The 27,162-nt window shown below is 52.1% G+C and overlaps 1 protein-coding gene across 1 annotated transcript in view; it reads left to right on the top strand.

Annotated features, from left to right (window-relative positions):
* Window positions 1–27,162, top strand: part of LOC137356024 (rap guanine nucleotide exchange factor 2-like) — a 206,706-nt gene that overhangs the window by 114,855 nt on the left and 64,689 nt on the right. The window contains exon 17 of the mRNA XM_068021775.1: window positions 25,327–25,509. Coding sequence (XP_067877876.1) covers window positions 25,327–25,509 — 183 coding nt within the window. The remainder of the gene's footprint in view (window positions 1–25,326; window positions 25,510–27,162) is intronic.

Here is a 27,162-nt window from a genome sequence, read left to right as displayed (position 1 = left end):
GCATCACTCTCCTGTGCACCTCCCTCCTGTGCACCTCTCTCCTGTGCACCTCCCACAAGTGCGCCTCCCTCCAGTGCGCCTCCCTCCTGCGCGCCACCCTCCTGCGCGCCACCCTCCTGCGCACCTCTATTCCGTGCACCTCTATTCTGTGCACCTCACTCCTGGGCATCTCTCTCCTAAGCACATCTCTCCTGTGGATATCTCTCCTATGAACCTGTCTCCTGTGCACGTCTCCACTGTGGACTTATCCCCTGTGCACTTCCATCCTGTGCACGTTTCTCCTGTGCACTTTTCTCCTGTGCACCACCCTCCTGTGCACCACCCTCCTGTGCACCACCCTCCTGTGCACCTCCCTCCTGTGCACGTTTCTCCTGTGCACCTCCCTCCTGTGCACCTCTCTCCTGTGCACCTCCCTCCTGCGCACCTCCCTCCTGCGCACCTCCCTCCTGCGCACCTCCCTCCTGCGCTCCTCCCTGCTGCGCACCTCACTCCTGCGAAATTCTCTCCTGTGCACCTCTCTCCTGTGCACCTCTCTCCTGTGCACCTCTTATGCGCACTTCTCTCCTGCGCAACTCCCTCCTGCGCACCTCCCTCCTGCGCACCTCACTCCTGTGGAATTCTCTCTTGTGCACCTACATCCTGTGCATCTCTATTCTGTGCAGCGCCCTCCGGTGCCGCTCTGTCCCGTGCACCACTCTCTTGTGCACTTCTCTCTTGTGCACCTCCCTCCCGTGCACCTCCAAACCTGGGCACTTCTATTTTGTGCACCTCCCTCCTCTGTACCTCATTCCGATGCTTCACTCTCCTGGTAGCCTCTCTCCTGTCCACCTCTCTCCTGTGCACCTGACTCTTGCACACCTCCCTCCTGTGCACCTCACTCCTGTGGAATTCTCTCCTGTGCACCGACATCCTGTGCATCTCTATTCTGTGCATCACCCTCCGGTGCCACTCTGTCCTGTGCACTTCTCTCTTGTGCACTTCTCTCTTGTGCACTTCTCTCTTGTGCACTTCTCTCTTGTGCACCTCTCTCTTGTGCACCTCTCTCCTGTGCACCTCAGTCCTGTGCACCACTCTCTTGTGCACCTTTCTCCTGTGCACATCCCCTGTGTGCACCTCCCTCATGTGTACCTCTCCCCTGTTCCCCTCTCCCCAGTGGAACTTACTCCTGTGCACCTCACTCCTGTGCAGTTCGTTCCTGTGAACTTCTCTCCTGCGCACCTCCCTTCTCTGCACTTTCCTTCTGTACAACCTACTCCTGTGCACCACTCTCCTGTGCATCACTCTCCTGTGCACCTCCCTCCTGTGCACCTCTCTCCTGTGCACCTCCCACAAGTGCGCCTCCCTCCAGTGCGCCTCCCTCCTGCGCGCCACCCTCCTGCGCGCCACCCTCCTGCGCACCTCTATTCCGTGCACCTCTATTCTGTGCACCTCACTCCTGGGCATCTCTCTCCTAAGCACATCTCTCCTGTGGATATCTCTCCTATGAACCTGTCTCCTGTGCACGTCTCCACTGTGGACTTATCCCCTGTGCACTTCCATCCTGTGCACGTTTCTCCTGTGCACTTTTCTCCTGTGCACCACCCTCCTGTGCACCACCCTCCTGTGCACCACCCTCCTGTGCACCTCCCTCCTGTGCACGTTTCTCCTGTGCACCTCCCTCCTGTGCACCTCTCTCCTGTGCACCTCCCTCCTGCGCACCTCCCTCCTGCGCACCTCCCTCCTGCGCACCTCCCTCCTGCGCTCCTCCCTGCTGCGCACCTCACTCCTGCGAAATTCTCTCCTGTGCACCTCTCTCCTGTGCACCTCTCTCCTGTGCACCTCTTATGCGCACTTCTCTCCTGCGCAACTCCCTCCTGCGCACCTCCCTCCTGCGCACCTCACTCCTGTGGAATTCTCTCTTGTGCACCTACATCCTGTGCATCTCTATTCTGTGCAGCGCCCTCCGGTGCCGCTCTGTCCCGTGCACCACTCTCTTGTGCACTTCTCTCTTGTGCACCTCCCTCCCGTGCACCTCCAAACCTGGGCACTTCTATTTTGTGCACCTCCCTCCTCTGTACCTCATTCCGATGCTTCACTCTCCTGGTAGCCTCTCTCCTGTCCACCTCTCTCCTGTGCACCTGACTCTTGCACACCTCCCTCCTGTGCACCTCACTCCTGTGGAATTCTCTCCTGTGCACCGACATCCTGTGCATCTCTATTCTGTGCATCACCCTCCGGTGCCACTCTGTCCTGTGCACTTCTCTCTTGTGCACTTCTCTCTTGTGCACTTCTCTCTTGTGCACTTCTCTCTTGTGCACCTCTCTCCTTTGCACCTCTCTCCTGTGCATCACCCTGCTGTGCACCTGAGTCCTATGCACCACGCCCCTGTGTACCTCTCCCCTGTGTACCTCTCCCCTGCGTACCTATCCCCTGCGTACCTATCCCCTGCGTACCTCTCCCCTGCGTACCTCTCCCCTGCGCACCTCTCCCCTGTGCACCTCTCCTCTGCACACCTCGCTCCTGTGGACTTCTCTCCTGTGCACCTCACTCCTGTTCACGTCCCACCTGGGCACTTCTATTTTGTGCACCTCCCTCCTGTGCACCTCAGTCTTGTGCACCACTCTCCTGTGCTCCTCCAAATCTGGGCACTTCTATTTTGTGCACCTCCCTCCTCTGTACCTCATTCCGATGCTTCACTCTGCTGGTCGCCTTTCTCCTGTCCACCTCCCTCCTGTGCACCTCTCTCCTGTGTAACTCAGTCCAATGCAACACAATCCTGTGCCCCTCCCTTCTAAGCACCTCTATTCTGTGCACTTCCCTCCTCTGTACCTCCGTCCTGGGCACTTCTCTCCTCTGCACCTGCCTCCCTTACACCTCTCCCCTGTGCAATTCCCTTCTGTGCACGTCATTCCTGTGCACCTCCCTCCCTTACTCCTCTCCCCTGTGTACTTCTCTCTTGTGCACTTCTCTCTTGTGCACTTCTCTCTTGTGCACCTCTCTCTTGTGCACCTCTCTCCTGTGCACCTCTCTCCTGTGCACCTCTCTCCTGTGCACCTCCCTCCTGTGCACCTCTCTCCTGTGCTCCTCTCTCCTGTGCTCCTCCAAATCTGGGCACTTCTATTTTGTGCACCTCCCTCCTCTGTACCTCATTCCGATGCTTCACTCTGCTGGTAGACTTTCTCCTGTCCACCTCTCTCCTGTGCACCTCTATTCTGTGTTCCTCCCTCCTGTGCACCTGCATCCTGTGCACCTCTCTCCTGTGCATCACCGTGCTGTGCACCTCTATTCTGTGTTCCTCCCTCCTGTGCATCTCCCTCTTGCGCACCTCTCTCCTATGCACCTCTGTCCTGTGCATGTTCCCTCCTGTGCACCGGAGTCCTATGCACAACGCCCCTGCGCAACTCTCCCCTGCGCGCCTCGTCCTGCGCACCTCGCTCCTGTGGACTTCTCTCCTGTGCACCTCACTCCTGTTCACCTCCCACCTGGGCACTTCTATTTTGTGCACCTCCCTCCTGTGCACCTCAGTCCTGTGCACCACTCTCTTGTGCACCTTTCTCCTGTGCACATCCCCTGTGTGCACCTCCCTCATGTGTACCTCTCCCCTGTTCCCCTCTCCCCAGTGGAACTTACTCCTGTGCACCTCACTCCTGTGCAGTTCGTTCCTGTGAACTTCTCTCCTGCGCACCTCCCTTCTCTGCACCTTCCTTCTGTACAACCTACTCCTGTGCACCACTCTCCTGTGCACCTCCCTCCTGTGCACCTCCCTCCTGTGCACCTCTCTCCTGTGCACCTCCCACCAGTGCGCCTCCCTCCAGTGCGCCTCCCTCCTGCGCGCCACCCTCCTGCGCGCCACCCTCCTGCGCACCTCTATTCCATGCACCTCTATTCTGTGCACCTCACTCCTGGGCATCTCTCTCCTAAGCACATCTCTCCTGTGGATATCTCTCCTATGAACCTGTCTCCTGTGCACGTCTCCACTGTGGACTTATCCCCTGTGCACTTCCATCCTGTGCACGTTTCTCCTGTGCACTTTTCTCCTGTGCACCACCCTCCTGTGCACCACCCTCCTGTGCACCACCCTCCTGTGCACCTCCCTCCTGTGCACGTTTCTCCTGTGCACCTCCCTCCTGTGCACCTCTCTCCTGTGCACCTCTCTCCTGTGCACCTCCCTCCTGCGCACCTCCCTCCTGCGCACCTCCCTCCTGCGCACCTCCCTCCTGCGCTCCTCCCTGCTGCGCACCTCACTCCTGCGGAATTCTCTCCTGTGCACCTCTCTCCTGTGCACCTCTCTCCTGTGCACCTCTTTGCTGCGCACTTCTCTCCTGCGCAACTACCTCCTGCGCACCTCCCTCCTGCGCACCTCCCTCCTGCGCACCTCACTCCTGTGGAATTCTCTCTTGTGCACCTACATCCTGTGCATCTCTATTCTGTGCAGCGCCCTCCGGTGCCGCTCTGTCCTGTGCACTTCTCTCTTGTGCACTTCTCTCTTGTGCACCTCCCTCCCGTGCACCTCCAAACCTGGGCACTTCTATTTTGTGCACCTCCCTCCTCTGTACCTCATTCCGATGCTTCACTCTCCTGGTAGCCTCTCTCCTGTCCACCTCTCTCCTGTGCACCTGACTCTTGCACACCTCCCTCCTGTGCACCTCACTCCTGTGGAATTCTCTCCTGTGCACCGACATCCTGTGCATCTCTATTCTGTGCATCACCCTCCGGTGCCACTCTGTCCTGTGCACTTCTCTCTTGTGCACTTCTCTCTTGTGCACTTCTCTCTTGTGCACTTCTCTCTTGTGCACCTCTCTCCTTTGCACCTCTCTCCTGTGCATCACCCTGCTGTGCACCTGAGTCCTATGCACCACGCCCCTGTGTACCTCTCCCCTGTGTACCTCTCCCCTGCGTACCTATCCCCTGCGTACCTATCCCCTGCGTACCTATCCCCTGCGTACCTCTCCCCTGCGCACCTCTCCCCTGCGCACCTCTCCTCTGCGCACCTCGCTCCTGTGGACTTCTCTCCTGTGCACCTCACTCCTGTTCACGTCCCACCTGGGCACTTCTATTTTGTGCACCTCCCTCCTGTGCACCTCAGTCTTGTGCACCACTCTCCTGTGCTCCTCCAAATCTGGGCACTTCTATTTTGTGCACCTCCCTCCTCTGTACCTCATTCCGATGCTTCACTCTGCTGGTCGCCTTTCTCCTGTCCACCTCCCTCCTGTGCACCTCTCTCCTGTGTAACTCAGTCCAATGCAACACAATCCTGTGCCCCTCCCTTCTAAGCACCTCTATTCTGTGCACTTCCCTCCTCTGTACCTCCGTCCTGGGCACTTCTCTCCTCTGCACCTGCCTCCCTTACACCTCTCCCCCGTGCAATTCCCTTCTGTGCACGTCATTCCTGTGCACCTCCCTCCCTTACTCCTCTCCCCTGTGTACTTCTCTCTTGTGCACTTCTCTCTTGTGCACTTCTCTCTTGTGCACCTCTCTCTTGTGCACCTCTCTCCTGTGCACCTCTCTCCTGTGCACCACTCTACTGTGCACCTCCCTCCTGTGCACCTCTCTCCTGTGCTCCTCCAAATCTGGGCACTTCTATTTTGTGCACCTCCCTCCTCTGTACCTCATTCCGATGCTTCACTCTGCTGGTAGACTTTCTCCTGTCCACCTCTCTCCTGTGCACCTCTATTCTGTGTTCCTCCCTCCTGTGCACCTGCATCCTGTGCACCTCTCTCCTGTGCATCACCGTGCTGTGCACCTCTATTCTGTGTTCCTCCCTCCTGTGCATCTCCCTCTTGCGCACCTCTCTCCTATGCACCTCTGTCCTGTGCATGTTCCCTCCTGTGCACCGGAGTCCTATGCACAACGCCCCTGCGCAACTCTCCCCTGCGCGCCTCGTCCTGCGCACCTCGCTCCTGTGGACTTCTCTCCTGTGCACCTCACTCCTGTTCACCTCCCACCTGGGCACTTCTATTTTGTGCACCTCCCTCCTGTGCACCTCAGTCCTGTGCACCACTCTCTTGTGCACCTTTCTCCTGTGCACATCCCCTGTGTGCACCTCCCTCATGTGTACCTCTCCCCTGTTCCCCTCTCCCCAGTGGAACTTACTCCTGTGCACCTCACTCCTGTGCAGTTCGTTCCTGTGAACTTCTCTCCTGCGCACCTCCCTTCTCTGCACCTTCCTTCTGTACAACCTACTCCTGTGCACCACTCTCCTGTGCACCTCCCTCCTGTGCACCTCCCTCCTGTGCACCTCTCTCCTGTGCACCTCCCACCAGTGCGCCTCCCTCCAGTGCGCCTCCCTCCTGCGCGCCACCCTCCTGCGCGCCACCCTCCTGCGCACCTCTATTCCATGCACCTCTATTCTGTGCACCTCACTCCTGGGCATCTCTCTCCTAAGCACATCTCTCCTGTGGATATCTCTCCTATGAACCTGTCTCCTGTGCACGTCTCCACTGTGGACTTATCCCCTGTGCACTTCCATCCTGTGCACTTCCATCCTGTGCACGTTTCTCCTGTGCACTTTTCTCCTGTGCACCACCCTCCTGTGCACCACCCTCCTGTGCACCACCCTCCTGTGCACCTCCCTCCTGTGCACGTTTCTCCTGTGCACCTCCCTCCTGTGCACCTCTCTCCTGTGCACCTCTCTCCTGTGCACCTCCCTCCTGCGCACCTCCCTCCTGCGCACCTCCCTCCTGCGCACCTCCCTCCTGCGCTCCTCCCTGCTGCGCACCTCACTCCTGCGGAATTCTCTCCTGTGCACCTCTCTCCTGTGCACCTCTCTCCTGTGCACCTCTTTGCTGCGCACTTCTCTCCTGCGCAACTCCCTCCTGCGCACCTCCCTCCTGCGCACCTCCCTCCTGCGCACCTCACTCCTGCGCACCTCACTCCTGTGGAATTCTCTCTTGTGCACCTACATCCTGTGCATCTCTATTCTGTGCAGCGCCCTCCGGTGCCGCTCTGTCCCGTGCACCACTCTCTTGTGCACTTCTCTCTTGTGCACCTCCCTCCCGTGCACCTCCAAACCTGGGCACTTCTATTTTGTGCACCTCCCTCCTCTGTACCTCATTCCGATGCTTCACTCTCCTGGTAGCCTCTCTCCTGTCCACCTCTCTCCTGTGCACCTGACTCTTGCACACCTCCCTCCTGTGCACCTCACTCCTGTGGAATTCTCTCCTGTGCACCGACATCCTGTGCATCTCTATTCTGTGCATCACCCTCCGGTGCCACTCTGTCCTGTGCACTTCTCTCTTGTGCACTTCTCTCTTGTGCACTTCTCTCTTGTGCACTTCTCTCTTGTGCACTTCTCTCTTGTGCACTTCTCTCTTGTGCACCTCTCTCCTTTGCACCTCTCTCCTGTGCATCACCCTGCTGTGCACCTGAGTCCTATGCACCACGCCCCTGTGTACCTCTCCCCTGTGTACCTCTCCCCTGCGTACCTATCCCCTGCGTACCTCTCCCCTGCGTACCTCTCCCCTGCGCACCTCTCCCCTGCGCACCTCTCCTCTGCGCACCTCGCTCCTGTGGACTTCTCTCCTGTGCACCTCACTCCTGTTCACGTCCCACCTGGGCACTTCTATTTTGTGCACCTCCCTCCTGTGCATCTCAGTCTTGTGCACCACTCTCCTGTGCTCCTCCAAATCTGGGCACTTCTATTTTGTGCACCTCCCTCCTCTGTACCTCATTCCGATGCTTCACTCTGCTGGTCGCCTTTCTCCTGTCCACCTCCCTCCTGTGCACCTCTCTCCTGTGTAACTCAGTCCAATGCAACACAATCCTGTGCACCTCCCTTCTAAGCACCTCTATTCTGTGCACTTCCCTCCTCTGTACCTCCGTCCTGGGCACTTCTCTCCTCTGCACCTGCCTCCCTTACACCTCTCCCCTGTGCAATTCCCTTCTGTGCACGTCATTCCTGTGCACCTCCCTCCCTTACTCCTCTCCCCTGTGTACTTCTCTCTTGTGCACTTCTCTCTTGTGCACCTCTCTCTTGTGCACCTCTCTCCTGTGCACCTCTCTCCTGTGCACCACTCTCCTGTGCACCTCCCTCCTGTGCACCTCTCTCCTGTGCTCCTCCAAATCTGGGCACTTCTATTTTGTGCACCTCCCTCCTCTGTACCTCATTCCGATGCTTCACTCTGCTGGTAGACTTTCTCCTGTCCACCTCTCTCCTGTGCACCTCACTCCTGTGGAATTCTCTCCTGTGCACCTGCATCCTGTGCACCTCTCTCCTGTGCATCACCGTGCTGTGCACCTCTATTCTGTGTTCCTCCCTCCTGTGCATCTCCCTCTTGCGCACCTCTCTCCTATGCACCTCTGTCCTGTGCATGTTCCCTCCTGTGCACCGGAGTCCTATGCACAACGCCCCTGCGCAACTCTCCCCTGCGCACCTCTCCCCTGCGCGCCTCGTCCTGCGCACCTCGCTCCTGTGGACTTCTCTCCTGTGCACCTCACTCCTGTTCACCTCCCACCTGGGCACTTCTATTTTGTGCACCTCCCTCCTGTGCACCTCAGTCCTGTGCACCACTCTCTTGTGCACCTTTCTCCTGTGCACATCCCCTGTGTGCACCTCCCTCATGTGTACCTCTCCCCTGTTCCCCTCTCCCCAGTGGAACTTACTCCTGTGCACCTCACTCCTGTGCAGTTCGTTCCTGTGAACTTCTCTCCTGCGCACCTCCCTTCTCTGCACATTCCTTCTGTACAACCTACTCCTGTGCACCACTCTCCTGTGCACCACTCTCCTGTGCACCTCCCTCCTGTGCACCTCTCTCCTGTGCACCTCCCACCAGTGCGCCTCTCTCCAGTGCGCCTCCCTCCTGCGCGCCACCCTCCTGCGCGCCACCCTCCTGCGCACCTCTATTCCGTGCACCTCTATTCTGTGCACCTCACTCCTGGGCATCTCTCTCCTAAGCACATCTCTCCTGTGGATATCTCTCCTATGAACCTGTCTCCTGTGCACGTCTCCACTGTGGACTTATCCCCTGTGCACTTCCATCCTGTGCACTTCCATCCTGTGCACGTTTCTCCTGTGCACTTTTCTCCTGTGCACCACCCTCCTGTGCACCACCCTCCTGTGCACCACCCTCCTGTGCACCTCCCTCCTGTGCACGTTTCTCCTGTGCACCTCCCTCCTGTGCACCTCTCTCCTGTGCACCTCTCTCCTGCGCACCTCCCTCCTGCGCTCCTCCCTGCTGCGCACCTCACTCCTGCGGAATTCTCTCCTGTGCACCTCTCTCCTGTGCACCTCTCTCCTGTGCACCTCTTTGCTGCGCACTTCTCTCCTGCGCAACTCCCTCCTGCGCACCTCCCTCCTGCGCACCTCCCTCCTGCGCACCTCACTCCTGTGGAATTCTCTCTTGTGCACCTACATCCTGTGCATCTCTATTCTGTGCAGCGCCCTCCGGTGCCGCTCTTTCCTGTGCACTTCTCTCTTGTGCACTTCTCTCTTGTGCACCTCCCTCCCGTGCACCTCCAAACCTGGGCACTTCTATTTTGTGCACCTCCCTCCTCTGTACCTCATTCCGATGCTTCACTCTCCTGGTAGCCTCTCTCCTGTCCACCTCTCTCCTGTGCATCTGACTCTTGCACACCTCCCTCCTGTGCACCTCACTCCTGTGGAATTCTCTCCTGTGCACCGACATCCTGTGCATCTCTATTCTGTGCATCACCCTCCGGTGCCACTCTGTCCTGTGCACTTCTCTCTTGTGCACTTCTCTCTTGTGCACTTCTCTGTTGTGGACTTCTCTCTTGTGCACCTCTCTCCTTTGCACCTCTCTCCTGTGCATCACCCTGCTGTGCACCTGAGTCCTATGCACCACGCCCCTGTGTACCTCTCCCCTGTGTACCTCTCCCCTGCGTACCTATCCCCTGCGTACCTATCCCCTGCGTACCTCTCCCCTGCGTACCTCTCCCCTGCGCACCTCTCCCCTGCGCACCTCTCCTCTGCGCACCTCGCTCCTGTGGACTTCTCTCCTGTGCACCTCACTCCTGTTCACGTCCCACCTGGGCACTTCTATTTTGTGCACCTCCCTCCTCTGTACCTCATTCCGATGCTTCACTCTGCTGGTAGACTTTCTCCTGTCCACCTCTCTCCTGTGCACCTCTATTCTGTGTTCCTCCCTCCTGTGCACCTGCATCCTGTGCACCTCTCTCCTGTGCATCACCGTGCTGTGCACCTCTATTCTGTGTTCCTCCCTCCTGTGCATCTCCCTCTTGCGCACCTCTCTCCTATGCACCTCTGTCCTGTGCATGTTCCCTCCTGTGCACCGGAGTCCTATGCACAACGCCCCTGCGCAACTCTCCCCTGCGCGCCTCGTCCTGCGCACCTCGCTCCTGTGGACTTCTCTCCTGTGCACCTCACTCCTGTTCACCTCCCACCTGGGCACTTCTATTTTGTGCACCTCCCTCCTGTGCACCTCAGTCCTGTGCACCACTCTCTTGTGCACCTTTCTCCTGTGCACATCCCCTGTGTGCACCTCCCTCATGTGTACCTCTCCCCTGTTCCCCTCTCCCCAGTGGAACTTACTCCTGTGCACCTCACTCCTGTGCAGTTCGTTCCTGTGAACTTCTCTCCTGCGCACCTCCCTTCTCTGCACCTTCCTTCTGTACAACCTACTCCTGTGCACCACTCTCCTGTGCACCTCCCTCCTGTGCACCTCCCTCCTGTGCACCTCTCTCCTGTGCACCTCCCACCAGTGCGCCTCCCTCCAGTGCGCCTCCCTCCTGCGCGCCACCCTCCTGCGCGCCACCCTCCTGCGCACCTCTATTCCATGCACCTCTATTCTGTGCACCTCACTCCTGGGCATCTCTCTCCTAAGCACATCTCTCCTGTGGATATCTCTCCTATGAACCTGTCTCCTGTGCACGTCTCCACTGTGGACTTATCCCCTGTGCACTTCCATCCTGTGCACTTCCATCCTGTGCACGTTTCTCCTGTGCACTTTTCTCCTGTGAACCACCCTCCTGTGCACCACCCTCCTGTGCACCACCCTCCTGTGCACCTCCCTCCTGTGCACGTTTCTCCTGTGCACCTCCCTCCTGTGCACCTCTCTCCTGTGCACCTCTCTCCTGTGCACCTCCCTCCTGCGCACCTCCCTCCTGCGCACCTCCCTCCTGCGCACCTCCCTCCTGCGCTCCTCCCTGCTGCGCACCTCACTCCTGCGGAATTCTCTCCTGTGCACCTCTCTCCTGTGCACCTCTCTCCTGTGCACCTCTTTGCTGCGCACTTCTCTCCTGCGCAACTCCCTCCTGCGCACCTCCCTCCTGCGCACCTCCCTCCTGCGCACCTCACTCCTGTGGAATTCTCTCTTGTGCACCTACATCCTGTGCATCTCTATTCTGTGCAGCGCCCTCCGGTGCCGCTCTGTCCTGTGCACTTCTCTCTTGTGCACTTCTCTCTTGTGCACCTCCCTCCCGTGCACCTCCAAACCTGGGCACTTCTATTTTGTGCACCTCCCTCCTCTGTACCTCATTCCGATGCTTCACTCTCCTGGTAGCCTCTCTCCTGTCCACCTCTCTCCTGTGCACCTGACTCTTGCACACCTCCCTCCTGTGCACCTCACTCCTGTGGAATTCTCTCCTGTGCACCGACATCCTGTGCATCTCTATTCTGTGCATCACCCTCCGGTGCCACTCTGTCCTGTGCACTTCTCTCTTGTGCACTTCTCTCTTGTGCACTTCTCTCTTGTGCACCTCTCTCCTTTGCACCTCTCTCCTGTGCATCACCCTGCTGTGCACCTGAGTCCTATGCACCACGCCCCTGTGTACCTCTCCCCTGTGTACCTCTCCCCTGCGTACCTATCCCCTGCGTACCTATCCCCTGCGTACCTCTCCCCTGCGTACCTCTCCCCTGCGCACCTCTCCCCTGCGCACCTCTCCTCTGCGCACCTCGCTCCTGTGGACTTCTCTCCTGTGCACCTCACTCCTGTTCACGTCCCACCTGGGCACTTCTATTTTGTGCACCTCCCTCCTGTGCATCTCAGTCTTGTGCACCACTCTCCTGTGCTCCTCCAAATCTGGGCACTTCTATTTTGTGCACCTCCCTCCTCTGTACCTCATTCCGATGCTTCACTCTGCTGGTCGCCTTTCTCCTGTCCACCTCCCTCCTGTGCACCTCTCTCCTGTGTAACTCAGTCCAATGCAACACAATCCTGTGCACCTCCCTTCTAAGCACCTCTATTCTGTGCACTTCCCTCCTCTGTACCTCCGTCCTGGGCACTTCTCTCCTCTGCACCTGCCTCCCTTACACCTCTCCCCTGTGCAATTCCCTTCTGTGCACGTCATTCCTGTGCACCTCCCTCCCTTACTCCTCTCCCCTGTGTACTTCTCTCTTGTGCACTTCTCTCTTGTGCACCTCTCTCTTGTGCACCTCTCTCCTGTGCACCTCTCTCCTGTGCACCACTCTCCTGTGCACCTCCCTCCTGTGCACCTCTCTCCTGTGCTCCTCCAAATCTGGGCACTTCTATTTTGTGCACCTCCCTCCTCTGTACCTCATTCCGATGCTTCACTCTGCTGGTAGACTTTCTCCTGTCCACCTCTCTCCTGTGCACCTCACTCCTGTGGAATTCTCTCCTGTGCACCTGCATCCTGTGCACCTCTCTCCTGTGCATCACCGTGCTGTGCACCTCTATTCTGTGTTCCTCCCTCCTGTGCATCTCCCTCTTGCGCACCTCTCTCCTATGCACCTCTGTCCTGTGCATGTTCCCTCCTGTGCACCGGAGTCCTATGCACAACGCCCCTGCGCAACTCTCCATTGCGCACCTCTCCCCTGCGCGCCTCGCTCCTGTGGACTTCTCTCCTGTGCACCTCACTCCTGTTCACCTCCCACCTGGGCACTTCTATTTTGTGCACCTCCCTCCTGTGCACCTCAGTCCTGTGCACCACTCTCTTGTGCACCTTTCTCCTGTGCACATCCCCTGTGTGCACCTCCCTCATGTGTACCTCTCCCCTGTTCCCCTCTCCCCAGTGGAACTTACTCCTGTGCACCTCACTCCTGTGCAGTTCGTTCCTGTGAACTTCTCTCCTGCGCACCTCCCTTCTCTGCACCTTCCTTCTGTACAACCTACTCCTGTGCACCACTCTCCTGTGCACCACTCTCCTGTGCACCTCCCTCCTGTGCACCTCTCTCCTGTGCACCTCCCACCAGTGCGCCTCCCTCCAGTGCGCCTCCCTCCTGCGCGCCACCCTCCTGCGCGCCACCCTCCTGCGCACCTCTATTCCGTGCACCTCTATTCTGTGCACCTCACTCCTGGGCATCTCTCTCCTAAGCACATCTCTCCTGTGGATATCTCTCCTATGAACCTGTCTCCTGTGCACGTCTCCACTGTGGACTTATCCCCTGTGCACTTCCATCCTGTGCACTTCCATCCTGTGCACGTTTCTCCTGTGCACTTTTCTCCTGTGCACCACCCTCCTGTGCACCACCCTCCTGTGCACCACCCTCCTGTGCACCTCCCTCCTGTGCACGTTTCTCCTGTGCACCTCCCTCCTGTGCACCTCTCTCCTGTGCACCTCTCTCCTGCGCACCTCCCTCCTGCGCACCTCCCTCCTGCGCACCTCCCTCCTGCGCTCCTCCCTGCTGCGCACCTCACTCCTGCGGAATTCTCTCCTGTGCACCTCTCTCCTGTGCACCTCTCTCCTGTGCACCTCTTTGCTGCGCACTTCTCTCCTGCGCAACTCCCTCCTGCGCACCTCCCTCCTGCGCACCTCCCTCCTGCGCACCTCACTCCTGTGGAATTCTCTCTTGTGCACCTACATCCTGTGCATCTCTATTCTGTGCAGCGCCCTCCGGTGCCGCTCTGTCCTGTGCACTTCTCTCTTGTGCACTTCTCTCTTGTGCACCTCCCTCCCGTGCACCTCCAAACCTGGGCACTTCTATTTTGTGCACCTCCCTCCTCTGTACCTCATTCCGATGCTTCACTCTCCTGGTAGCCTCTCTCCTGTCCACCTCTCTCCTGTGCATCTGACTCTTGCACACCTCCCTCCTGTGCACCTCACTCCTGTGGAATTCTCTCCTGTGCACCGACATCCTGTGCATCTCTATTCTGTGCATCACCCTCCGGTGCCACTCTGTCCTGTGCACTTCTCTCTTGTGCACTTCTCTCTTGTGCACTTCTCTGTTGTGGACTTCTCTCTTGTGCACCTCTCTCCTTTGCACCTCTCTCCTGTGCATCACCCTGCTGTGCACCTGAGTCCTATGCACCACGCCCCTGTGTACCTCTCCCCTGTGTACCTCTCCCCTGCGTACCTATCCCCTGCGTACCTATCCCCTGCGTACCTCTCCCCTGCGTACCTCTCCCCTGCGCACCTCTCCCCTGCGCACCTCTCCTCTGCGCACCTCGCTCCTGTGGACTTCTCTCCTGTGCACCTCACTCCTGTTCACGTCCCACCTGGGCACTTCTATTTTGTGCACCTCCCTCTTGTGCACCTCAGTCCTGTGCACCACTCTCTTGTGCACCTTTCTCCTGTGCACCTCCCCTGTGTGCACCTCCCTCGTGTGTACCTCTCCCCTGTTCCCCCCTCCCCAGTTGACCTTACTCCTGTGCACCTCACTCCTGTGCAGTTCGTTCCTGTGAACTTCTCTCCTGCGCACCTCCCTCCACTGCACCTTCCTTCTGTACAACACTCTCCTGTGCACCTCTCTCCTGTGCACCTCCCTCGTGTGCACATCTCCCCTGTGCCCCCGTACAAGGTGGACCACACTCCTGTGCAGTTCATTCCTGTGAACCTCTCTCCTGTGCACCTCCCTCCTGTGCACCTCCCTCCTGTGCACCTCTCTCCTGTGCATCTCTCTCCTGTGCATCTCTCTCCTGTGTACCTCCATTCTGTGAACCTCGCTCCTGGGCACCTCCCTCTTGTGCACCTCCCTCCTGTGCACCTTAGTCCTGCACAGGTCCCCCCCTCTGCACCACTTCCCTCTGCACCACTTCCCTGTGCACCGCTCTCCTGTGTACCTCGCTCCTGTTCACTTCCCTCCTGTTCACTTCCCTCCTTTGCACCTCACTTCTGCGCAAATGCCTCCTCTGCACGTCTCTCCTGTGCAGCTCCCTCCTGTGCACCTCTGTTGTGTACACCTCCCTCCTGTGTACCTCTCCTCTGTGCACCTCCCTCCTGTACACCTCCCTCCTGTGCACCTCCCTCCTGTGCACCTCCCTCCTGTGCACCTTCATCCTGTGCACTATTCTCCTGTTCACCTCTCTCCTGTGCACGTTTCTCCTGTGCACCTCCCTCCTGTGCATCTCCCTCCTGTTAACCTCCCTCGTGTGTACATCTCCCCTGTGCCCCCGTGCAAGGTGGACCTCACTCCTGTGCAGTTCGTTCCTGCGAACTTCTCTCCTGCGCACCTCCCTCTTCTGCACCTCCCTCCTGTGCACCTCTCTGCTGTGAAACTCGCTCCTTTGCACCTCCCTCCTGTGCACCTACCTCCTGTGCACCTCTTTCCTGTGAAAATACCTCTTGTGCACCTCTTTCCTGTGAAAATACCTCATGTGCACCTCCCTCCTGTGAACATCCGTCCTGTGAACATCTCTTCTGTGCACCTCCCTCTTGTGCACCTCTCTCCCCTGCGCCTCGCTCCAGTGCACCTCCCTCCTGGGCACATCTCTCCTGTGCACCACCCTCCTGTGGACATCTCTCCTATGAACCTACCTCCTGTGCACGTCTCCACTGTGCACCACCCTCCTGTTCACCTCACTCCTGTGCACCTCACTCCTGTGCACCTCTCACCTGTGCACCTCTATTTTGTGCACCTCCTTCCTGTGCCTATCTCTTGCGTGCACCTCTCCCCCGTGCACCTCTCTCCCGTGCACCTCTCCCCTGTGCACTTCCCTCCTGTGTACCTAATGATCTCACCACAGTATGCCATCCCAGCCATGGATGATGATTAACCTCATCTGTTGTCGTGTCAAAAATACCCAAGGTGCCTGCCATCCTGTTAGTGTCATTTGAAAGCCTCCTGTCAAGAAAATATGATATGCCAAAGAAGGAATTTTAATTCATGAGCTTCAACCTTAGGTTAAACATTTAATGGGAAAGCCCCTGCAGTTAACTTTAGAAAAACACTGGCAGCCTAGATGGCCACTGCAATTTGCATCTGAAACATCTTTTCATATTCAAAAAGATCCACCAGAGGTTTGAGCAGCATGGACGCAGGACAATCACTTGTTCTAAGTGATTGAATTATCTAAAATACTTCATTGGTATGGCAGTCAAGGCAATCCTAACACCTTTGCTTTGAAAGAGCAAATCCCCTCCAAGTGTAAATTGGCATCCTGGGTCCTATGGAGCCAATTCCCAATTCATAACCTTGAATTTCATTAGAAGGTTCCAGAAAACCTGAAGCAGTCATGTGACAGCCTGTCCATCTTGGTGGAAGCTATTTTCTTTCCCTTGGACAAAGCGACAAGCCAGTAAGTCAGACTGTGCAGCAGGAAAAGACTGTGTGCCTCCCTTTCTCTCTCTCCCCCCAGATAACACAAGTTTGAAAACTGTCTGTGACTTGTTATGACTATGTGCGAAAGAGGTCCAGGGTTCCCTTTCAGCCTTCACCTGGTCTTACTGTAACAGGGTTTAATTTTAAAGACATCATGTTTTAGCTCCCCCTTGGTGAATCCTTGATCACCACTTTCCAATTATAAGGTAAAGAAAGCAGCCCAAACAGGTCTTCATAGGTTTAAAGAAGAAGGATGGAAATGTATTAATCTTAAACTTGAATTTGGTTGACGCCTACGGATACATGACGTGCCCATGCTAGCACGCATACGCAATACACACATGCAGATAGAGACAGAAAGAAAACAGAAGAAATAAAGTGGAAACGTTTGAGGCAAAATCTGAAGAGGTTTTTTGTGTTAAGGTTCTTCAAGCTCACTGCAGAGTCCTTGATTGTAGGTAGATCTTGATTTTCATTGGGGCCCAGTATTCTTCTTAAACCTTGTTCACTGTAGGAGACTTTTCTCTCTTGGGGTTCATGTGTCTTCAGTGGGTTTTGGAGTTCCATGAGAAAGAGATAGGAGCAGACAGGAGAGACAGGAGGTCTTCTTCAGTCCAGGAACGTTCTGCTTTTTTGCAGACTCTCAGGTCAAAACTGTACAATTCAGAAGAAAACCCCGCTGCCAAGTAGGTTAGTCATGTGACTAACTGGTTTGACCACATCTGTTTGTGGATTGTTTTGGAGCAGGGAATAGCTCCTTTGTTCCACGCACTGTCAGTTAATATGCAAAAATGTCTTTCCAGTCAGGGGCCTGGCAACCCCTTGCCACAGGCCTTATCTTCTTCCCAGCAACAATTTGAAATTTAATTTCCATGTGGCGAAATTAATGTGCCTCATTCTTGGCAGGTGGGGGCCTACATGACAGACTGTAAATCCCTTCAAGCCTCCATATTGCTACAGAGAGAGACCAGGGGAAGAGAACCAACTACAAATCTGACTCCACAAAGCCTTGAGCCAAGTGGGCCGTCCACAAAGCACACTTTGACCAGCCAAAGACTTCAAGAATACAGCTTTAGCTGGAAGACTACCAAATCATCCACTCCACAGAGTGTATATTTAAGTTCCATTTATTCTGGACTCTAATTCAACTGCCAAATCTACTTTTCCCTCTGTAATCTATTGTGTGTTTGATTCTTGTGTGAATGTGTAGCATTTTTTGAAATTATTTTTTGGATTGGTTTTAGATTCAGTTACAATAAACTCACCTCTCTCTTCTTTAAACTCAAGAAAACCCGTCCGATTGGTTCTTTCACGATCACATTAAAGGTAAAAAGTAAAACACTCACTGAGATGGGAAACATAACCACTGTTTAAAAACCCTGTTGCGGTCAAAAGAGGAAGGACAAGAGGGGAGCCTGAGACATCTCTGCACTTGGCCATAACCCCCCCAAACTGCTCCAATACCTGTACGCTGACTTGCCGATGGAAACTTAACCTGGAAGGGAGGGGTGGCTGTTAGTGTATGTGGGGGATGAAAGCAGCGAAAAATTTCGGTGTGTCGTGAAACCGACAGGAACCCGCCGACTTCCACATTTAACTGGTGCTCATTTGGAGGCATGTGGGAACCGCCACCTCCCCCCACACCCCGCCCCACCCCCCCACCCCCTGGACAGTCAGGCAGGGATTGAAATGTGTAACAATCCAGTTGACTGAATGTTTAACCCTGCTTTCTGGCTCCAACTGTCAGCACATGGGTTTCCCCGGCTGTGTGAAACTCACCAGGGTCAACAAGGTCCAGTGGGGATTAACAGGGCTGTGAAATTGACAGGCGAGAAAGCCTTTAAATAAGGATCTAGGACAGCTGCTTCTTTGTCCAAGTGCTCACAGTTCTTGTTCTGAGAGTGCGCTGTCTATGATTTAGAGCTGATTACGAACACTTTGCAGGTAATTTATGCTACCTTGAACTTTTTGCCTTTGATCTGCGTTTCCCAGCTGCTACACAGCAGCATGAACGTAGCTTATGCAGCTCCACCTTGAACCTCTGATGAAGAAGTGGTGAGCCACCATCTTGAACCATTGCAGCCCATGTGGCATGTGCTGTATGTACACTCACAGTGTGTTTGGGAAGGAGATCCAGGATTTTGATCCAGCAGCAGTGAAGGAATGGCAATACGGTTCCAAAACAGGATGGTGGTGTGACTTGGAGGGGTGCTTGCAGGTGGTGTTGTTCCCATACATCTGCTACCCTTGTCCTCTGGTTGGTAGAGGTCACGAGTTTGCAAGGTGCCGTCGAATGAGCCTTTGGGAGTTGTTGCAATGCATCTTGTAGCTGGTACACACTGCAGCCATTGTGCACTGATGGTGGAGGAAGTGAATGTTTAAGGTGGTTGATGGGGTGCTGATCGAGTGAGCTGCTTTGTTCTGGATGGTGTCAGTCTTCTTGAGAGTTGTTGGAACTGCACTCATCCAGGCAAGTACAGAGTATTCCATCACATTCCTGACTTGTGCCTTGTAGATGAAGGACAGGCTTTGGGGAGTCAGGAGTTGAGCTACACACTGTAAAATTCCTGGTTTCTGACCTGCTCCTGTAGCCACAGCATTTATGTGGCTGATCCAGTTAAGTTTCTGGTCAATTGTTACCCCCAGGATTTTGATGGTGGGGGCTTCAGCGATGGTAATACCAGTGAACATCAAGGGGAGATGGTCAGATTCTCTCTTGATGGAGATGGTCATTGCCTGGCACTTGTGTTGCATGAATATTACTTGCCACTTATCAGCCCAAGCCTGAATGTTGTCCAGGTCTTGCTGCACCTGGACAGGGACTGCTTTTTCAGCTAAGGTGTTGTGAATGGTACTGAAGAACCCCTGTAGCAATGTCCCAGAGCTAAGATGATTGGCATCATCAGGATCTGTGGCGATCTAAATCATTTGTTTCCAGAATTCAGTTTCTAAATTGTCCGAAAGCTGTTCAGAATAAAAACTGTTTGTTTATGGAATTCACTTCTTAAATTCATCAGATTAGAACTGGACTGATAATTCTTCACAATATCAGGGCAAAGTCATGTAGGATTGAGTTAATTTTATTCTAGGACTGTTAGAACTTAGTTCTCATACCCTTAAGTACAATGGTTAAAATTGTATTCCGTGTGTAACAGAACCACAAAGCATGATGGTAGCTAAAGTTCTGTATAAGTCATGACATGTCGAGAAGCGATGGAAAGGGTTAGTTCAGACTATGTAAAGACCCTTTATTTAAAAAAAAAACAGTAGACTGTGATTGCCCCAGGGAGACTGGTAAAAAAATTGTAAACATGTCGAGCCAAATAGCTGTGAAACGGGACAAACGCATATCAGTCTCATTAAGTGGTCATTGTTGATGAATAAACAGCAAGGAAGCATGAATGTGGAGCCCCCCCCACCCCCCCTCCCCACCCCACTGCCGAATGACAATGACCTAAACCAGGCTCAAGAAGGTACCATCATGGAAGGGCAGTTTGGTAATGACTGACCAATCAGATGGACAGAAACGAGGTGTTACCTAATATGACACTGAATTAAACTGGGAACAGTGTATAAAATAAGGATTTGTAAGATACTAAGCACGCATCATCATCAAGAAGAAGATAGAAGATAGACTTCAATCAAGAGACAAGCGCCCAGTTAACCGGAGATAGAGGACCAGTGTTCCATTGTGATCACAACTGCTGACCACTGTCCTTTGCTAAGTATCACAATTTTCTGCTTATTGTGGAAAACTTAATAAAGTCTGTGAAGCTTGTGAAAACACTCTTGTACCCATGTGGTTTTGTAGCTGGTCTGAGCAGGAAGTCCCTTTTCGATCTGCTCTCCCAGCTTAGTCTGTAATTTTAATTGACCTAAGTCTCACAATTAAAGCATTAAAGCAAACGCCAGATCTTGCAGTCATCGAGGAGACAAAGAGTGACTTAAGACTGTGAGTAAACAAAAGAAGGAATTTTTGTTTGAGCATTACCACAAGAATTGAAATGGTTTAACAATGAGATTTCTCTTCAGATTGAACAGGAATAAATACAGCAAAAATGCAGTGAAATGGACCAAGTAATCCTGCAGAGAGATACAGCACTGAAACAGGCCCTTCAGCCCACTGAGTCTGTGCTGACCATCAACCATCCATTTATACTAATCCTACATTAACCCCATATTCCCTACCACATCCCTTCCTACATTATTCCTATATTCCCTACCACCTACCTACACTGGGGGCAATTTACAATGGCCAATTTACCTATCAACCTGCAACTCTTTGACAGTGGGAGAAAACCACAGCACCTGGCAGAAACCCACACGGTCACAGGGAGAACTTGCAAACTCTGCACAGGCAGCACCCAGAACCAAACCCAGGTCACTGGAGCTGTGATGCTAACCACTGCACCACTGTGCCCCCTGTAAATGGGTCATTGGCCCAATGTTAAACCTTATTTCCTGTCAATAGCAGCCGGGGAGAATCAGCCTTTAATCTCCATATATCAGAAAGCATTTATAAAAGACTGTTGAAAGAAACTAGAGAGAAGGAATAGAGGAACATGGGTATAGTAATGGAAGGTTCATATATAATCAGCATCAATGAAAGAAATATTCCGTGGCATTTAGAGTAGAAAGTGGGACGAAGAAACAAACATTATTTTTGAGATGTGTGGGGGTCAGTTTGGGAGGTTCCAGGCTTCACATATACCAGTGGAACAAAGCACTGGCATCAGGCATTCAGGGACATTGGGAGGCAATGTGATTAGAGAGACAAGTGGGGTTGACAAGTATGCAGTTTCTGCAGACAGATGGATGGGTGAGTAGGTGGGGCAGAAAGGAACTCTGCACAGGCAGGCGGACAAGCTGGCAAATACTTGGGACGGATGAGCAATTGGGGCAGGAAGCACTAACATGGGTGGGGAGACCAGGAAACATTTGATGTAAGTGATGGGTGCAAAAGCATTCAGAATGGCTGAGTTGGTTGGACAATTCACAGAATTATGAAGTCAAAGAATACAGAAGGAGGGAATTTGGCCCATCGTGCATGTGCTGGCTCTTTGAAAGGGCTATCCCATTACTCCTACTCCCCTGCTCTTTCTCCATAGCCTTCTTCATTTTTCCTCTTCAGGTACTTATCTAGTTCCTTTGTAAAATGTCTTATTGAAACGGCTTTCACTACACTTACAGACAGTGCATGTCAGATCACAACCACTGGATGAGCAAAAAAATAATCACATGTGACCATTGGTGCTTTTGCCAATTACTATAAATCTGGAAATCACAGAGAGGGTGTAGCATATTCTGCAGGGGGAAGGGAGTGAGCCAGATGCTGTGTATACGTTGGTACCAATGACATAGAGAGGGCAGGTATTGAGGTCATATGGTCAGACTTCCAGTACCAACAGGGGAAGTTAAAGAGTGGGACCTTGAAGGTAGTAATCTCTAGATTTCTCCAGTGTCATGCGAGAGTAGAAATAGGAAGATAAGGAATATCAATGTGTGGCTTGAGGCATGTGCAGGAGGTAGGCTTCAGATTCATGGGGCATTGGGACCAGTTCTGGGGCAGGAGGCATCTATTCAAAAGGGACAAGTTGCACCTCAACAGGTCTGGGACCAATTTCCTCATGGGAAGGTTCGGTAGGGTGGTTGGGGAGTGTTTAAACTAAATTGGTAGGGGAATGGGCACCAGCGTACATAAGTAGAAAAGAGGAGTAAGGTGCATAAAGGAGTCAGAGTGTTGAGCAGTTCTAGAGAAGGAAGTGGTACCATATTGGTTAGGGGCAAACTAAGAAGGACCACGAGGAATACAAAGACAGGTTTAGAATGTGGTGAATAAGGTTGGTGAGCGACAAGCGTAAATAGCCATGTGGGAATATGATGTAATGCAATCAAGGAAATGTGGCTTCAAATTGGTGAGGACCGAGTGCGTAATATTCAAGGATCCAAACTGTTCAGAAAAGATGGGGAAGGACAAAATGGAGGTGGAGTGACAGTACCGATTAGGGAAGAGATTGTTGTTTTGAAAAGAGCAGATGTCCTTGAGAGGGCAAGGACAGAATCCATTTCTTTCCTGTTGAGAAGCAAAAGAGGTATGATGACGCTACTGGGGATATTCTATAGACCTCCAAATAGTGTGAGAGAGATGGTGGAGCAAATCTGCAGGAAAATCACAGAGATGTGCAAGAATAAAAGTGTGGTGATATTGGTTGACTTTAATTACCCAAATATTGATTGGAATAATGATAGAGTAAAGGGAAAGGAGGGGGAAGAATTTCTGAAATGTGTTCAGGAGAATTTCCTTGACCAGTATATTCGCAGTCCAACTAGGGCATTGCTGGATTTGATGCTGGGGAATGAGGTGGGCCAAGTGAATGCAGTGTCTTTGGAAGAGCGCTTGGGTAAGAATGATTATTGTATCATAAGGTTTAGATTAGTACTGGAGATGAAAAAAGAACAATCTAAGCAGAACTTCTAAATTGGTAGAGGGCTAATTTCAATCAGATGGAGGATAAAATGGAACCAAATTTTGACAGGAAAACCTGTAATGGATGAATAGGTGATCTTTAAAGGAGGTTTCAGGTACAGACTAGATACATTCCAACAAGAGGGAAAGGCAAGGGAAGCAAAGTCAGTGCTCATTGGTGATGAGGGAAATAGTGAATATGATGAAACAATAAAAAAAGAGAGTACATGTTGCATGTCAGGCGAGTTCTTCAAGCAAGAACCAGGCCAAATACTATAAAGTTGAGAGGGAAGGTGAAGAGGAAAATAACTGGCAAAGGAAGAATATGAGAATAAAATGGCAGTTAACATAAAAGGGAACACAAAAATCTTCCACCTGCATGTAAATAGTAAGTGGCTAGTAAGAGGCAGGGTGCAGCCTATTAGGAACAAAATGGTGATATATGTTTAGTGGCACAGGGCAAGGCTACAATACTTATGAGTATTTTGTATCAGTCTTTAGAAGGAAGAGGGGAAGAGGATGCTGACAAAATATCAGTCGATGTGAAGACGGTAGAGGTAATGGATGGGGTGAGAATTGATTGGCAGGATGTACTGGTAACGCTTGCTATGTTTAGAGTGGTTAAGTTGCCTGGTCTGGAGGCCATTCATTCCAGGTTGCCAAGGGAAGAAGGGATGGAGATAGTGGAAGGGCTTGCCATAATCTTCCAGTCTTCCCTAGATATGGGCTGGTGTCAGAGGATTGGCAAGTGGAATATGTGACACCCTTGTTCAAGACAGGGTGTAAGGACATTCCTAGTGACTACAGGCTGGTCTGTTTAACATCAGTGGTGGGTCATGTTTTAAAAATTCTAATGAAGGAAAAAAATGACAGGCACTTGGAGAAGTTTGAGTTAATTAAGGAGAACCAGCATGGATTTATAAAAGGCAGATCATGTTTGACTAATCTAATTGAAATTTTTGGATGAAGTAAGAAAGAAGGTTAATGAAGGGATTGCAGTGGATGTTGTCTCTATGGGTTATCAGAAAGCATTTGAAAAAGAAGAACATAAAAGGCTGGTTAGCAAAATTGGGTCTCATGGAATAGCACTTCACTCACCTTCAGCTGCAATTCCCTTCTGCCAGCTTTCACCATGGCATGGGAGCAGCTTTTGCAGAGGCCACACCACCACCAACAGCTCCAGCAGCAGCAGGAGCAATACCAGCAGCACCAGCTGCCTTCTGCTCAACCGCATACCTCTTCACAGGGCAGACGGGATAGACACCAAGATCTAGCTGGAAGGAGGAGAGACTCCAAGACAGGGACGACAGGCAGAGGATCAGCTTTCCCAACATGTCTGAACACTGGTGCCTCAGCAGGCTCAGGCTGTCACTGCAGGTTGTTGCTGACATCTGCAGCCTCCTAGATCAAGACCTCCTTCCCAGTGGACCAGGTGGGACGAATGTCAATGGCCGACAAGGTGTCTGTCACTGGAGGGCTATTGAACCCTCACCCCACACATCTCCCCACCCCGCACCATCCAGCAGGGCCTCTGCACTTATTGTTGTTGTGATAGTTTATTTGTTAGTATGTTAAATATAATAATTTAAATATATGCTTATGCTAATCTGTATGTCATCACAGGAAGTGATGCAATATCACATGATTCAGTCCCCTTGCACAGTTAGCAGGTGTAAGCTGAAGCAGTAGCAAGTCTCCTTTAAAGCTCTGAGTTCAACCTCGATATTTTCTCTTCAGCTTTGTTTGTATTCATCTAGAGAGAGATAATACAACAATTGTGTGCTGTCTTCTGCTGCAAGGAGAGAAAGCAGAGAGGTGTGAGTGTTTGGAATGGCTGAGGAGAGAAGGACACCATTTGTGAGGCCTGGTTATGGGAGGGCAATAGGCTGAGGGTGAGTGTGAGTTTTGGTTGTTCAGATGGGGGTTTGAGGTGCTTGCAGGAAGAGGAATGAGTGCAGCTGCAAGGTGTGTTGGCCTGAGCTGTGTTGTGTAAGAGAATGCTGGGCAACTCAGTATGTTGCACTGGTGCTGCAGTTCATTGTATCGCTCTCAATAGTATTTCAAAGAGTGAAACTGTGAATTAAATTTGTTTTTATTCTACCTCCGGTGGAAGGAAAGGTTTTTTTCCATCTTTTTTGTGTTTATTCCTTCTCTATAACTTGTAAAACTGCAGGCTTGTGTTTTAAATCTGTTCTTTGCAGCTGTGGGTCTTGTGACCTGCAGCATGGTGACATTGTTACACGATAGTTTACAATTCTGAAACAAAAAAGCAAGGACCAAAAATAAAAATAAAATCAAACAATATCAAAGTGTTTGAAAATGAACTGAATTGCAGCATGTTTCATTCCCCCATTCCAAGAAATACATATCTTTCTTTCTAAGTGCCAGCAAGTTCAGTCGTTTAAAAATGTTAAGTTGGAATCTTGCATTTTCAATGTAATCTGTTTTTTTTTTCTTCATTGGTATCTAGTACCCAAGAGCACAGGGGAAAAGAAAGCAGGGAAACGTTCAGATACATCTCCAGTTGCTACAAGATCAGGGACAGAGTCTCAGAAGCAGCAACAGCAGAAAGTAAATCAGGCCCTTCGGGTCCCAGCTGTATCACTGAATCCATCATGCAAGAAAGTGCACGTCATAGACCTCCTTCCATTTGGTAATTTTAAAAAAATAATTTGCTGCTCTGCTTTTGAACTAAGTCTTTGCTATTTCCAATCCACAAAGTGTGCATGAAAAATAATCCGTCTGAAAACTGATGTTCAGTTTTTGGATGATGTCGCCGAAGGGCATCATGTAGATGAGAAATAGGAGGGGGCCAAGGAGAGATCCTTGGGGGACACCAGAGGTAACTGTACCAGAGTGGGTAGAGAAACCATTGCAGGTGATACTCTGGCTAAGATTAGCTCGATAGGCATTATAAGACTCGTAACTACTTTTACCTCAGTCTAACATTACTTAGAGTTCAGACCAATGGTGGAAGAATCAACTCCGGTTAAAGACTTCAGGGTAACGGTTGTTTTTTATTGATAGCGTTTAAGATGCTCGGTTGATCTTCGTCTACAGAATTCTCGGAGTCTTTGTAAGTCTAAATAATAACTTGTAGATTGTATTTACACTCTTAAGCATGTCTTTTTAGCACCTCTCATGATGCTTCTTGCTTCTTCCAAATCTCTTATCGATGTGACTATTGCATCATCACCAATACAGTGGGAGGGGTTACTCTCACTGACTCTAGACATTAACCCTATCAGACCCTTATACTACATCTGTTCCCATGTTTTTGTCCATATATATTTTTAATATATATGCATTCATTGTTTTTGACTTTACATACTACCCCATCTTCCCCCAAGTGTCTGACATCATAGATTCAATCTATCAGGAGGCTTCACAACTCTCCCTATTCATGTTCTTGTCAGACTCGGAAGATCAGTACTCTTTCTCGAAAGTGTTGGTCAACGAATCGGATGGCTTTGACTCAGGTTTGTAGTATCTTGTTGCCTCGGGGTCTCATGATCACCATAAGGTTCATCCAAATATATAACTGTTGTTTCTGAGGGGTGAAGAGGGGGCATGATAAAGCACTGGCAGGCAAGATAAAGGAAAATCACAAGGCGTTTTATAAGTATATTAAGGGCAAGAGGCTAACCAGGGAAAGAGTAGGGCTCATTAAGGACTAAAGTGGCAATCTGTGTGTGGAGCCGGAGGGCCTAGGTGAGATTTTGAATGATTACTTTTCATCTGTGTTCACGATGGTGAAGGATGATGTAGGTGTAGAGATCAGGGAGGGGGATTGTGATATACTTGAACAAATTAGCATTGAAAGGGAGGAGGTATGAGCTGTTTTAGTGGGCTTAAAAGTGGATAAATCCCCAGGCCCAGATGAGATGTATCCCAGGCTGCTTTATGAGGCAAGGGAGGAGATTGCTGGGACTCTGACACACATTTTCAAATTGTCTCTGACCACAGGAGATATGCCAGAGGACTGAAGGACAGTGAATGTGGTACCATTATTCAAGAAGGGTAGTAGGGATAAACCAGGCAATTACAGGCCAGTGAGACTAACATCAGTGGTAGGAAAATTATTGAAAAAAATTCTGAGGGACAGGATTAATCTCCACTTGAAGAGGCAGGGATTGATCAAGGATAGTCAGCATAGCTTTGTCATGTCTAATAAATTTGATTGAATTTTTTGAGGAGGTGACTAGATGTGTAGATGAGGATAAAGCAGTTGATGTAGTCTGCATGGATTTCAGTAAGGCTTTTGATAAGGTCTCGCATGGGAGATTGGACAAGAAGGTAGGAGCCC

Source organism: Heterodontus francisci, chromosome 1, assembly GCF_036365525.1.
Source record: "Heterodontus francisci isolate sHetFra1 chromosome 1, sHetFra1.hap1, whole genome shotgun sequence".
NCBI classification, from domain to species: domain Eukaryota; kingdom Metazoa; phylum Chordata; class Chondrichthyes; order Heterodontiformes; family Heterodontidae; genus Heterodontus; species Heterodontus francisci.
The sequence above is the reverse complement of the archived record's forward strand: the minus strand, read 5'-3'. Positions and strand labels throughout refer to the sequence as shown.